Source organism: Lethenteron reissneri, chromosome 48 (genome assembly GCF_015708825.2).
Source record: "Lethenteron reissneri isolate LAM-NWPU_2019-01 chromosome 48, ASM1570882v1, whole genome shotgun sequence".
Classification (NCBI taxonomy): domain Eukaryota; kingdom Metazoa; phylum Chordata; class Hyperoartia; order Petromyzontiformes; family Petromyzontidae; genus Lethenteron; species Lethenteron reissneri.
In genome coordinates this window covers 9,886,822-9,900,847 of record NC_083826.1, presented here as the reverse complement: position 1 = coordinate 9,900,847, position 14,026 = coordinate 9,886,822, and the positions used below count along the sequence as shown (strand labels likewise).

The 14,026-nt window shown below is 47.9% G+C and overlaps 2 protein-coding genes across 4 annotated transcripts in view; both read right to left on the bottom strand.

Moving 5' to 3' along the window:
* LOC133354732 (F-box/WD repeat-containing protein 5-like) overlaps nucleotides 1-6,410 on the bottom strand; it is a 53,175-nt gene extending 46,765 nt beyond the window's left edge. For both annotated transcript variants that reach the window (XM_061571793.1, XM_061571794.1), the window contains exon 1: nucleotides 6,271-6,410. In XM_061571793.1, coding sequence (XP_061427777.1) covers nucleotides 6,271-6,296 — 26 coding nt within the window. In that variant the 5' untranslated portion in view covers nucleotides 6,297-6,410. The remainder of the gene's footprint in view (nucleotides 1-6,270) is intronic.
* Nucleotides 6,411-11,221: 4,811 nt separating this feature from the next.
* The window catches only part of NUP214 (nucleoporin 214), a 50,857-nt gene continuing 48,052 nt past the window's right edge, over nucleotides 11,222-14,026 (bottom strand). For both annotated transcript variants that reach the window (XM_061571740.1, XM_061571741.1), the window contains exons 31-33: nucleotides 13,270-13,496; nucleotides 12,654-12,687; nucleotides 11,222-12,035 (exon numbers count right to left, since the gene is read on the bottom strand). In XM_061571740.1, coding sequence (XP_061427724.1) covers nucleotides 11,999-12,035; nucleotides 12,654-12,687; nucleotides 13,270-13,496 — 298 coding nt within the window. In that variant the 3' untranslated portion in view covers nucleotides 11,222-11,998. The remainder of the gene's footprint in view (nucleotides 12,036-12,653; nucleotides 12,688-13,269; nucleotides 13,497-14,026) is intronic.

The following is a 14,026-nucleotide window of genomic DNA, read 5'->3' as shown; positions in this document are numbered from 1 at the left end:
CGTTATCAATAAGGGGGTCACAATACATTTGAAACATTGTGGGAAGCCAACCGCGTTCTTAGTATGAAGAGCAGGATCTCTGCCGTGACAATGTGGAATGTGCACCCCGTTTACTCAGAACCACTAACAGTCTGTTGTCCTTCCCCCGTACTTCCACCTCCGATTAGCACAGTTGACTACGTATGGTGAGAAAGAATTTCTACATGCGTACAGAGATGATGTATCTTGACTTAAAGCTTTTGTGACTGCAGGAATTCATATTCTTTGGGTCTTTCAGTAAAGCCACGTAGATAGAAAAATAATAAAAATATCACGTTTCGATCCCAACACAAGCAATCACCATCAGGTGAAAAAATTTAGCGGGAGAGCTGCTGAGGCAGGATGTTAAAGGCTTGAGATGGGTGTAGCCCAAGGGTCATAAGCGAAGTGGGCGGGGCTAGAAATAAAATTTGCGTGTAAATGTAAGATCGGAGAGCTGAGCTACCTCCACGACGATGAAGCTGTGGAGGTGGCCATTGTATTGAGAGATTGCATGCCTATGTAAGAAAAACGAGAGCCACTGCCACATCGAAGAAAACGAGCAACGGTGGCTGTGTTAGTGAGACATTAGGATGGAAACATTACAGACAGTTATGACTTAAACTGGTTAATAACGTCCTTCCAATGATTGCTCAGTTTGTACCCATCTTCTCGGTTGAAATTGTGTCTGTGTTTAAATATCTGGATGGCTTCATGAACGAATCTTTGCTGATAACCAGTGGGTTTGCAGAGTACCTTCGTCTTAGAAAAATCTATTTCGTGTGTGCCCACAGCGTTAAAACAATGATCAACCACGGCCGAGGTATTGGTCCTACCGTGTTTCAGATCCTGCCATATGTTCACGAACACGGTCCGAGACATGTCGCTTAGTTTCCCCAATGTAACTATTGTGACACAGCTTAGTTTGTAGACACCGGTGTAGTGCATGTCAGGGATCACATCCTTCACAGATGGGATCAGGTCACGGATTTTGTGTACTGTTCTTAATCGAACCTTGATCTTGTGTTTGCTCATGATTTGGGAAATATATTTTTGGTAACCCCTGCTATGTATGGCAAGGTGATGGTTTTAATTGGGTCCTCAGATGGTTCTTTCCCAACGGTTGGGGTGACAGCTTTATGGATTGTGTAGTCTGAATATCCATTCATCTTGAGGGCTTGGTGTACGTGCTCCAGTTCACTGGCGAGGTGGTGATGGTCAGAAATACAACGAGCTCTATGGTGTAGAGTTTTGAAAAGGGAATTCTTCTGGGATGGTGGTGGTGGGAGTCATGTTTTAGGTAGGCATCCGAATGGGTGGCTTTCCTGTAGACAGAGTGTCCCATTGAGCCATCTGGTCTCTTTTCGGTTAAAACATCCAAGAATGGTAACTTGCCATCCTTTTCCACCTCCATGGTGAATTTGATGGCTGGGTGTATGGCATTGATGTGGTTAAAGAATTAGTCCAGAGCTGGTAGGCCATGTGGCCAGATGACAAATGTGTCATCTACGCATCTCTTCCACAAGAACGGATGTAGGGTGGATGCTTGGATGGCATCTGTCTCAAATTTTTCCATGAAAACATTGGCGACAACTGGAGATAAGGGAGAACCCATTCGGGTACTTTCAACTTGTTTGTAGAATGTTCCATTCCAGGTGAAGTAGGTATTGGTGAGGCAGTGTCTAACCAGGGCCGGTACATCAACATTCAGTCCTTGTTGGACCAAATCTTCAATGATTGTAATGGTGTCAGGCACAGGAACTTTGGTAAATAAAGATACTACATCGAAACTGACAAGCAAATCACCTGGAGATCGTGAGATGTCCTTAATGAAAGATACCAAGTGAGCCGAGTTAAGTACAGCTGAGGTGGTCTTAGCAGTCAATGGTTGTAAGGTCTCAGACAGAAATCGAGCCAGTTTCTAGGTGGGTGAGTCAATGGTGGAGACGATAGGACAGAATGGTGTACCTTCTCTATGGATTTTTGGTAAGCCATAACACCTGGGTGGTCTAGAAGCAGAAGGTTTTAAGGAAAGCCGCTTGGTTGGTTCGATTAAAGATGTCGAATCAGTGATGATATTGTTGGTTTTCGTAACCAGGCGGTTGGTAGGATCTGTATTGATTTTGGTATAGCTGCCATCATTAAGAAGGTTCTGAATTTTGTTATTCTATGTGATGTGCTTTTTATCTCTAAACACATTGTCAACACGAGCCATGTTTGTCACTGCTGGCCGTTTCCTTCCACCATATCCTTTCCTCCATCTTAAAAACATCCCTCCGCTCTCCTAATCATCTCACCCCCCACAAATATAATTTCCTTCCCCCCTCTCGATCACACAATCGTGAAACCAAAATAACCTGACCAAATATCATTGATACAGTGCCTCAGTTATATGGAATGTGTTGGCTGCATTACATTCATTATGTCCACCGTCCGAGATTTAATTTCACAGATTGAATCACAAATTTGCCGTTCATAGGAAGGGTGAATGTATTTATAATTGACAATCCAATTCATAAAATCCCTACAGTAGTTTATGGCTTACTTTAGCTACATTTCACGATGACCTTTTGCGCATTCAATATCCAGCCCCCAAGGTCCCCCTCAAACAGTGCCATCGCCACCATCTGGATCAGGGGTCACCGACCTTTCAAAGGGAAGAACGACTTAGCCCAACGAAGTGGCTTATCACGTAGAAATGTATAGCAGCCCAATACTCTAAACGCATGTTTATGAATGTGGAGAGAAAAGCCGGAGGAGCCGGAGAAAAATTCAAGCAACCACAGGGAGAGAGAAGATGCAAACTCCAAATATACAGCAGGCGTCAGGGTCGGGATCGAGCCCACGACCCCCTGTATACCAGGCCACCGTGGCCCCCCCTACTATCACATCACATTAATACATCAAGTTCTCTCAGCCAGAGTGTACGAAGACAACTTATTTGATGATACTGCACAAATAACAAAACTCAACACATTAAGCAATAACACTGTTACATTAAATGTTAAGAGTATTACAATAGGTGACGTTTTGGGCAATGGCATTTCTTCATGTGTCATAAATGATAAACGGAGAAGAATAAGCATTACTTCTGCCTCCAACACCAGCCTGAAAACTTAAGCTGACCTCTTTACTAACCACTAAACAAAATAATACAATTGTAGTGCTCGGACCGACACGACAGCTTCTTGTCTTTCCTCTGTTCTTTTATTCAATTATATAGTTCCACATTTCTCCCGTCAACACCGCTCAATGTTCCTCCGTACACTCCAACCCACAACTCTCCGTCAACATCACTCAATGTCCCTCCGCTCACTCGCTGCGCTCCGCTGACCTCGCTCGCTCCCCTCTGCTCCTCCGTCGACTCTCCTCTCCGCTCTCTCTCCAGCTCGGCTGCTCTTTATCAACTCCGTCGTCCCACTCCGTTGTAACTCTCCGTCGTCTCACTCCGTCTCACTCTCCGTCGTCTCACTCTCCGTCGTCTCACTCTCCACTGATGCTTCCGTTACTCCGCTGCTACCCTACACTGTACTCACTCTATCCGCTGCTACCCTATGCTGTACTCACTCTATCCGCTGCTACCCTATGCTGTACTCACTCTATCCGCTGCTCCGTCTCTCCATCCGTTGTCTCTCGTCCCAGGCACCAACTCCCGTTTCACTCCACCATCTCACCCTTTATCCCCGAATTAATTAGGTCATCCCCCGCGACACCACTCGCCCCCAGCGCCACGTGGCGTTGTTATTCCAGACATGCCGGCGCCAATCTCAGACAACAGCCCCTCTCGTCCAATCAACGCCCTGCGTCCTCAATTACCCCCGGCCACCTGCGGCCCCCTTAACTATCACGCCACCTTAATATGTACAACAACAACGGCTAGCCAATCAGCGCCATGTGTCCTCGTTTGCCCTCACTGTCTGCCACGTGCGCGCATACCGACCCAGCGCGTGACGCGTGTCTCACGCACTACACAATTACTATACAGTATATTAACGGATTCAGCCTACTGTTAGAGTTGTGGAAACTAATAATTGATGGTTTAAAAACAAAAACTACATTACACTGGGCACTTCTTAAAACACAATTTTAATACACCTCAGCAAAGACATACCACAGTCCAAAACATTTTTACAAATACTACCGGACCAATATATTTACCGTTAAAAACGGGTTCAGCTTCCAGCGTTCATAATTGTTGGCGGTCCTGCCTCTGTGGCGTGGACTTCACATTCCTACGGCAGGAGCCATTTATGTCGATTTATATTTATTCAATAGAGCACGATGCAGTTACGTGTACAATTATCTAATTCGTTTAGCCAAAAGCCTCGGCAAACATAATGACTCTTTCACGAGGGTCCTGTGAGATTTTTAGCAAGTTCCATTCAAGAGTGTCTGGAATACACTGCATTTGAACAGCACTGAACACAATCAGGGCTGTAGATATACTTTTATTTAGCCATCTGCCTAAAGGAAGGTCTTTGTTACAGTTTCCATAATAAATAATTTTGGGGTTAGATCACGTAAATATGTGCCGTTAAACCCACCACCACCCGACAGCCCATTGGAGAGTAAATCCACAACATTTACAATTCAAGTAACGACGTTTCGCTGGCAATTGCAACAACCAGCATCATCAGGCAGACAGACAGAATTGTGGCGAATTCCTCCTGTTTGGGACTTAAATACAGGGGGTAAATGTGATGATGTTCGCCAATGTTGGCCTGTCAGGTGCGAAGACCAGAGGAGGGGGGGGGGGGTTAATGTCGTCGTAAAAATTACAATGAATCATGTTCATCTGAGAATATTCCGTACCTGTTAATAGTTGATTATTCACAGTTAATCAACATAATGTGCGTACATTATGTTGATCTTCCAGCATGCCGAGGATATGCTGTAACTATGATTGGCCGCTTACAGTTAAACAACATACAATGGAATGCTTGTTTTTTAAAGTGAGATTGTTATCCACCTACGACCAGAGCGGCTGGCAGCAGCTACATACACATTAAGTCACTGTATGGTGACCTGCATAGGCATGCAATTAAACAGTTCATTACTTTGTAATCTCATTAATTTAGCAACTCTTAGACTGACTTGACTTAATGTGTATATAGCTGCTGTCAACCATGCTGGTCGGAGATGCGGGAGGTGGATAACAAACTTTAAAATAGTATCCCACTGTATATTGATGAACTGAAAGCCTCTCTATTTAAGACCGAAACTGGAGGAATCCTCCACAATTCTGGATATCGCCTGATGAAGGTAGCTGTTATTACCAGCGAAACGTCGTACTCGAATTGTCAATGTTGTGGGATTACTCTCTAACACGCCGGCGTGCTAAACTAGTAACGAATTGGCACGTTCTGTTTCCGTGACAACCCCCTTCCTAATTGATTTGCTGTGTCGGGTGGTGGCGGGTTTAACGACACACTTTTATATTTACGCGATCTAACCCCAGAATAAGCCGTCTACGTGTTAAACTTTGTACTGTACTGTAAGTTGAGCTTCGTTTGCGATGAATGTAGCTAATCAGAGGTTGTGTGGTGCAACAAACCAAACCACGCAGCAGTCTCGATTTAAAGCTTTCGTGACTGCAGGGATTCATCTTCTTGGTTCTTTCGGTAAAGTCACGTAGAAGGGAAGTAATAAAATAATTAAAAAATAAAACATAATAAAATAATTCTCACGACGTTTCGGCCACAACGCAAGCAGCCGTCCTCAGGTGATGAACAGGGCTGTCGGAAAGACAACTCATTCAGACAACGCAGCAGTCGTTCGCGTCACCGAGCCTCGTTACCCCCTTCTCCCCATTGCCCGTTCGTGTCAGCGCTCGGCGGCGATGGTTGCAAGCCGGCTCCCGCCATGGTAACGTCCAATTTCCACCACTCGGGGCGGAGCCGAGCGAGGCGCCGTTCATTCAAAAGCGTCTCTCACGCTCGCTCGCTCTACCCGCAACCTCGCTTATGAAAAGTTAAAACAACAAAAATCAACAGCGATAAAACAATTACGAGGTTTATTAAAATGTATTCTTTTACCCCGCGGTGGCGGTGACCGGCCGAGGAGAAGATGACAATGCGAGGTGGAGAGACCGCGGCGCCGGTTCGAGCCGCGTTCCCCTCCCCGCTCCCCGCGCGCCTGCCCCGGGCCAGCGATCCAGGCGAAGCCGAGGCTTCGTCAACAACGACTAGGCCACAGCCGCGACGCCACGCGAACCCCGACGAGAGCAGCCGCGGGAGAAGCGGCCAGCGTTACCTGCGTGCCTCGGCGCCGTTGCTCATCGCCGCGGGCGCTGCTGCTGCTGCTCTGGAAGAACCTCGGGGTAGAGGCAGCGGGGAGGGGGCCGAAGCGGTGGAGGAGGCCTGCAGCGTCGTCCGCTCCTCGGCTCGCCTAGAGCCGCAACCACCGCCGGCCTCTCTTGCATTTCCCAGCGCGCATGGGCGCCGCGAAGGCCGTGCCTGCCGCTCGCCCATTGGGTGGCGCGCGCCGCGTGGCCCCACCGCGTTCGCCGATTCGCGGGGAGCCTTACGGGGGGAGGGGGTGGGGGGACGCGTCGCCTATGCGCGGTGCGATATGTAAAGGCCAAGTCACGTGGGGGGTATCAACTATTGGGACAACCCCGCTATACGTCAAGGGATGCGTTCCTATAGAAAATAAACTACTAAAAACTGTGTTTTAAAATATTTTACCATCTTCTTGGTTCTTTCGGTAAAGCCACGTAGAAGGGAAATAATAAAATAATTACAAAACATAATAAAATAAAATTCTCACCACGTTACGGCCACAATATTTTACCATAGTAAGGCCACGCTGAGTTATGTAGCTTCTTTTTTTCTGAAGCGACCTGGCCAGAAATGATAGCTCAACGAAGTGGACTTCTCGTGTGGAAATAACAGCAGCCGAATACTCTGAACGCATGATGTCGATTCTAAATGTGGAGGGGAAAAATCAGAGGGCCCGGAAAAAAATCCACGCGGCCACGGGGAGAGAGACATGCAAGACTCTGAATATACAGCAGCAGGCGTCAGGGTCGGGATCGAATCCACTACCTTCTGTATACCAGGCGAGGGAGTTAACATCTAGCCACCATGGAAATTACTTAAAGCGAACTCTAATTTGCCGTATACATGTTAAACTCAGGGGTTGCGTTCCTGGCCGACATTTCTGGGTGGGGGGAGGGGGAATGTGACTAAATGTCATGAAGTGTACAAAAAATTATGATCGTAAGTTGACATTCATTTTTACTAATTACAAATAATTAGATGAAACATACCAGAGGTGGTTGAAGAGCTTGCTGATTTTGGGGTGATCAGTGGTGGAGTAGCGAGATGGTAGCTACCTCGCTTGGTTTACAGGAGTTCGTGGGTTCAATCCCGACCCTGACGCCTGCTGCTGTATATTTGGAGTTTGCGTCTCTCTCCCCGTGGTCGCGTGGATGTTTCTCCGAGTGCTCCGGTTTTTCACTCCACATTTAGAGACGTGCGTTTACAGTTTTATTTGGGTCTTTCGGTAAAGTCACGTAGATAGGTTCAAAGAAAATAACAAAAAACTACGACGTTTCGATCACAACTCAAGCGATCGTCATCAGGAGGATGACGATCGTAATTTAGGAGGATGATGATCGCTTGAGTTGCGATCGAAACGTCGTAGTTTTTTGTTATTTTCTTTGAACCTATCTACGTGACTTTACAGAAAGACCCAAAGAATATGAATTCCTGCAGTCACAAAAGCTTTAAGTCAAGATTTATTTATGCGTTTATAGTGTTTGGTCCAGATGATAAGCCACTTCGTTGAGCTATCATTTGTGGCCAGATCACTTCTTTAAAAGAGCTATACAGTATAAATCTTGATTTAAGGCTTTGTGACTGCAGGAATTCATACTCTTTTGGTCTTTCGGTAAAGTCACGTAGATAGAAAAATAGACGATTGCTTGTGTTGCGATCGAAACGTCGTCATTTTTATTTTATTTTTCTATCTACGTGACTTTACCGAAAGACCCAAAGAGTAAGAGCTATATAGCCCAGTGGGCCTTAATAATAATAATAATGCAATTTATAACGCGAGCAAATTTGCGGACGTAACTCAGAGGCGCGGAGCCAAGCTCAGAGTTGCTTGAAAGTGTGGTTGTAGAGGTGAGTTTTTAAGTGTCTCTTGAAGGAGACGATTGAGGTGATGCTGCGAATGTGCAGAGGGATGATTGCGTTCCAGACTGTTGGGGCAGCCACCGAGAAGCGGCACATTGACGTGACCATCCTGGATCTTGGTATCAAGAGGAGGTCGTGAGTCGCACTGTGAAGGCATCTGCGGTGGGCTGTGCTGCAAGTCGTCAATGATGAAGAGAGGTACGGGGGGCAGGCAGATGTGAAGGCGTGGTGGCAGAGGCAGGCGATCTTGTATGTGACCCTGCTGGCAATGGGTAGCCAGTGGAGGGCACGGAGACAGGCAAGTGAGTCGAGACGGGGATGAGTGCGGCCAATGACGATGCGTGCCAGGTTGCTTTGTAGTCTTTGAAGTTTTTTTAGGTTTCCAGAGGAGGACCGGACTAGGACGGAGATGCAATAGTCGAGGCAAGACTCAACTATGCAACGTACCAATATGTTGGCAGTTTCAGTGGAGATGAGAGGATGTAGGTGTCTCAGAGCCTTCAGGTGAAAGTTACATGAACTGATGATATGGTTGGTTTGACGGTCGAAGGATAAAGTTGAATCTAGGATGACACCGAGGTAGCTGAAGTGATCGGTGAACCTGATGCTGTGACCAAAGATGTGTCAGTGTGTTGGGAGTGCGGATGAGTTGAGACGTTGCCTGGTTCTAGATTTGAAGCTTTCGTGACTGCAAGCATTCATACTCTTAGTTCTTTCGGTAAAGTCACGTAGGTAAAAAATTAAATAAAAATTAATACAAATAAAACAATAAAAATCACGTTTCGGAGGCAACACAAGTCTCCGCCACCTGATGATGGAGACTTGTGTTGCCTCCGAAATGTCGTGATTTTTATTGTTTTATTTTTATTTTTATTTCATTTTTTACCTACGTGACTTTACCGAAAGAACTAAGAGTACGTTGCCTGGTACCTAATATGATGGCCACTGACTTTGACGGATGAAGGGCATGGTTGTGTGCGGAGAACCATTGTTGCAGGGCAGTGGTGCATTCCGAGAGCCTCTCAAATCCAGACGCATTGGTAGAATTGATAGCGGTGAACAGAATAGTGTCGTCCGCATATGAGTGGTGCTTAAAACCGAAGCTTGGGATGAGGCGGCCGATCGGGAAAGTGTAGGCTGTGAACAGCAGGGGACCGAGAACGGAGCCCTGGGGGACGCCACATAATGCTTTTGTCTCAGGAGATGTGGACGAGCCCACCCTGACTGAGGATTGATGATCAGAAAGGTACAACAGTATCCACTCGAGTGCTGAGCCACATATACCGAAGTCGGATTTCAGGAAGGAAGTAAGGAGCGAGTGGTTGACGGTGTCAAAGGCTGATGAAATGTCCAGACTTACAAGAGCAACAATGGAGCCGGAGTCTGGAGCGGGAGTCAATAATCATTAAAATGTCATCGAGCACTCTGGTGAGTGCTGTTTCTGTGGAGTAGTTGACGGTAAGCTGCCTGGAAGGAGCAGTAGTTTGGGGAGGAGGTGATTTGGGGTTTTAGCTGGGCGAGGGCGAGTCTTTGAGGAGTTTAGAGAGGTTCGAGAGATTAGTGATGGTACGATAGCTAGATGGGTCATCCGGGTCGAGACTTGGTTTCTTTAACAGGGGGGAAACCAGGCCAGATTTGAGGTTGAACCACCATAGAGAATGAGGCATTTGCGATGTTCCTGATCATGATGGCAAGTTCCGGAGCACATTGTTTGAACAAAGAACCTGGGAGGACATCGGGTGGAGATGACTTCATGTGAAGTGATTGAATCAAATAGAAAACGTCTTTTAAAAACACCGGCTTGAACGTGGTTAGAATGGTGTCTCGTTGAGTGCTTTCAATTTCAGAAAACGGAAGCGGGGTACGATGGTGCGATGTGAGGGAAGACGTGCAGGAGTTTGCAATGGTGGTCAGCTTGTTGAAGTAAGTTTTGAAAGAGGTGGCAAGTTTCAGTGAGGCCAGGGGATCGCTAAGGTGAGGGACCATGTTGCTACCAGGATGTAGATCTTTGAGGGTTTTCCAGGGATGTGTGGTTTTCCTGTAGCTGTTTTGATGCGTTCTGCAATGTAGGAGTAACGTGAGGCAAGTTCGCTAGTTTTCCTGCAGGCAGCTCTGTAGGCAACTCGATCAGCAGGAAGACCACTGCGGGACACGATCCTCTCAAGGTGCCTGCTGATTCACTTAGCAAGGATGGCGTCTCTTGAGAGCCAGCGAGCGTTGTGGGAAGGCTGCCTCGTGGTTCGTGGTTTTAACGGAGCCAGCTTGTCCAGCTTGAAAAATATGGACCCCTCTAATGGAACATCTGTGCCGGTTTGAAACATTCAGGCTGGCCTTCCTACGATCCATCCGGGGTTTAACCAGACTGGATTGTGTAAGGAGCTCACAGATCCTTGAAAGTTCTGGACACAGTCCCAACAGTGAGCTCCTCCAGCAGGCAAGGCTGCGTTGGTTGGGTCATGTCGCCTGCTTGACCAGCCACCACATGCCCAAGCAGCTTCTGTTTGGCCGGATATATGGTTCTAAACGGTCTAGAAAAGAGATGGACTGATGTGGCACAGGATGCGAAGTTGAACGGACTTGCCGATGACTGGCACCAGCGGTGTTTAGATCGGCCTCAATGGAGGAAGTTCGTGAAGAATGGTACTCGGCAGTTGGAGGCAGTCGCTATCCAGCAACAACCGAGGGCCTAGGAGCGACGCTCACAACGAGCAAAGTGCAAGGTTGATAAAATAGAAGCAAGTAGTCACCGTGGGATGCACAGCTGGTGCAATCTGCCAGTCATCTCAGTCAACCCATGGCACCTGGGTCTGTTCCGTGACCTCCTGCCAGGGAGCCTTCAACACTTCACGTGGCCTCAAAGTGCACCTCGCCTGCCACAAGCGCCGTCGTGAGGTCAGCGCCACTTCATGGTGGATGGCGGATGTTGTTGTGTTCCGTTAGGAGTGATGGCGCAGTGGTTATTGCACTGCGGGGAGAAATTTTTCTCCACGGGGCGGACAGACTTTTTACTTTTAAACAACTTTTATTGCCGCCAGCAGCAACAGCACTGGAAGCGATTCCGATACGAAATAGTGACCAGCAGACAACTAACAAACATTTTAAATCCAAGCTGGACTCGACAATGTGGAGGAGTCGGACGTCGTGGAGTTGCTTGATGCCAATGGGGTGAGGATCTGTCAAATGAGGGTCTCTTGCAGCTGGGACGAGTCGAGGAAGAGGCCGATGAAACGATATAACCACCACAACCATTAACTAAATAAAAACATTGTCAGAGCCTTTTATTCATTGGGAAATAGCAATGGCCATTTTCAGAGAGGATGATACAAACAGAGAACGCAGCTGTAGAGTTAACAGGACATTGACCCGTGGCATTCACTGCTCCAAGGGGCTTTACCAGCAGAAGAAGAACAATTTTGTCCAGCTGTCTTTGGAGGGATTGTTTCGATGCTCTGCAATCAAAGCCAGAAGGTCTACACTGCTGTGGCTCCAGCTTCATCGTCAGATGAAGAGGCAGGTGATCTGCTGCCCCTTCATCGTCAGATGCGACAGCGCCGCAGCTGCAGTCCCGTGTCCCTCCCACTATGTATCGACTGTTACCACACCTCGTACCTTACCCATGCCCTTCTTGACCATTACCCAACTCCATATTACCACTCAAGACATCGGTCAAGTCAGCTAAGCGATTATGATACAGACATCGTCAATAAAGTCAGTTTCCGACTCTGGCGACCACCTGTGCATATTTTTTTTTATTGCCAACTGGTTCAGAACGAATCATACAAAAACATAAACAGAACTCGGACTAACAAGCCACCGATTAAATTCGCAAACGGCGATTTTCAGCTTCTCCATCCGGAGAACGCAGATCCAGAGGGACTGCAACGGCACAAACACAGAGGCAACCACACGCGTTACACGGAAAACGCGTTACACGGAAAACGCGTTACACGGAAAACGCGTTACACGGAAAACGCGTTACACGGAAAACGCGTTACACGGAAAACTTACTCGCACGCTTTAAGTTTTCCTGCAGATGGTGTTTGCTACTGCTGCTCATCAATACCGCGCATAGAAACCATGCCACGATGTTGGAAACAATGTCCACTGTTGGATTATGGCCTCCCCCCAAGCCGTGCGGGTCACAAGGGTTATTTGATCATCATGGTGCGGCGTGTTCATGGTGCAGCGTGTAGGGTTTTTCATGGTGCAGCGTTGTAGGGTGTTTTGATCACGTGGAGTGTACCGTGAACACTATCCGATAAGGAAGGTGTTTAGGTTTTTAACCTGTGGCTAAATATGTAATTTATAAACTCTTTTTATATGCTTTTCACTATTTCGTGTATCTAAAATTGTAATGATGTAATGCAATGTTTACAAGTGAAGCGCTCTGTGACGATGTTATTGCCAAGGGCACTCCATTAATAATAAAGTTTGATTGATTGATTATCCGAAGCCACCTTCTTGTTCAATGATACGTTGAGTGTGAACACTTACGTGGACTGAGATCCAAATCCAGCGCTGCCAAAGCCTGCCAAAACAAAATCCTAAAGTTGTTACAATGCAACACGACACAACCGCCATGCACCACAAACAGAGAGGTCATATCACGTGTGCCAAGCCACTCCCAGCTCCTCCAAGACCTGTGGCCAGCGTGGAAGAGCAGACCAATATACCACCCAGAGGGGCTCTCCAAGAGCTCGTTCTAGTGGAGGTCTCTCCGTCAGCAGTGACGTGAGATTTTGCAGGGCTGCCCCATTATCACCGACAGCTTCTATATGTCTGTGTGTGTACGTATGCGTACATGTGTGTAGTGGTTCGTGCAAAGCTACGAACCCGGCGACCCGAGTTTGAGTCCCGTTCACGGCCAACACCAGTGACGATTAATTATCTGAGCTATTCCTGCGGCTCCCTTAGGTTGACTCGGCCTCAAATGAGTACCTGGTGTGGTTTGTAAAAATCGCCACTCTAGGGAGACAAAGGTGGCCGAGCGTGGTGCTGGACACACACCCCCTCGTGGACCGTGCCGGCCTTTATAGGTGCCCGCTAACAACACTCGCCCCAAACAGTCTTTTTATGTCTTATACATGTGTCCATGCGAACGGCTTCTCACCGGTGCCACCACCACCACCACCGCCACCGAATCCACCGAACGTGGTGGGCTGGGCGCCGAAGCCCTGGGCGGGGGCGCCAAACCCCTGGGCCGGGGCCCCAAATCCAGTCGGGGCCGAACCGAAGGTGGTGGTGCCACCCGATACGGCGCCCACCGAGCCGAAGCTCGGGAGGTTGGCCTGGTTGGCGAGGTTCCCGAACGAAGGCGCCGAGCCCACCACACCGAAGCTGCCGTGGCGGAGGAGACGGGGACGGACGTGGCGAGGGGTGGGGAAAGGAGAGAAGAGTGAGCCGGGGCATCGCCAGCTAAATCGTCAGCCAAAACTTTCGCCGATGAAGCGAGATAAAAATCCTCGCGCGACGCGCGGGTGGGCAAATCGCACAGGCAAAGAATCGACTCTGCACGGTTTGTACAAGCCGTGTGAAACACGCTAAACACAACATGCGGGCCAACGCACGCGGCGCACGCGACAGAAACCAGAGCAAAAAAAGGGGAATTGCCGAAAAGTGCATCGTGACCACATTGTGACACTTGTTTTTTACATTGGGTTCGAGGTTGACTCGTCAACTGACAGGTAGTGTGAGAGCAACATCACTGTCATCAAGGACACCATCAGCAATTGGTAGCATCGCTGCCGTCATCGGCATTATCACGGCTATTGCGATCGCCACACAAATCAGTATCCCTGTTGTCAACAATACACCGCAGTCGTCAACATTCATTCATAACTGCCATCAACGACATCATTAAGAGTCAG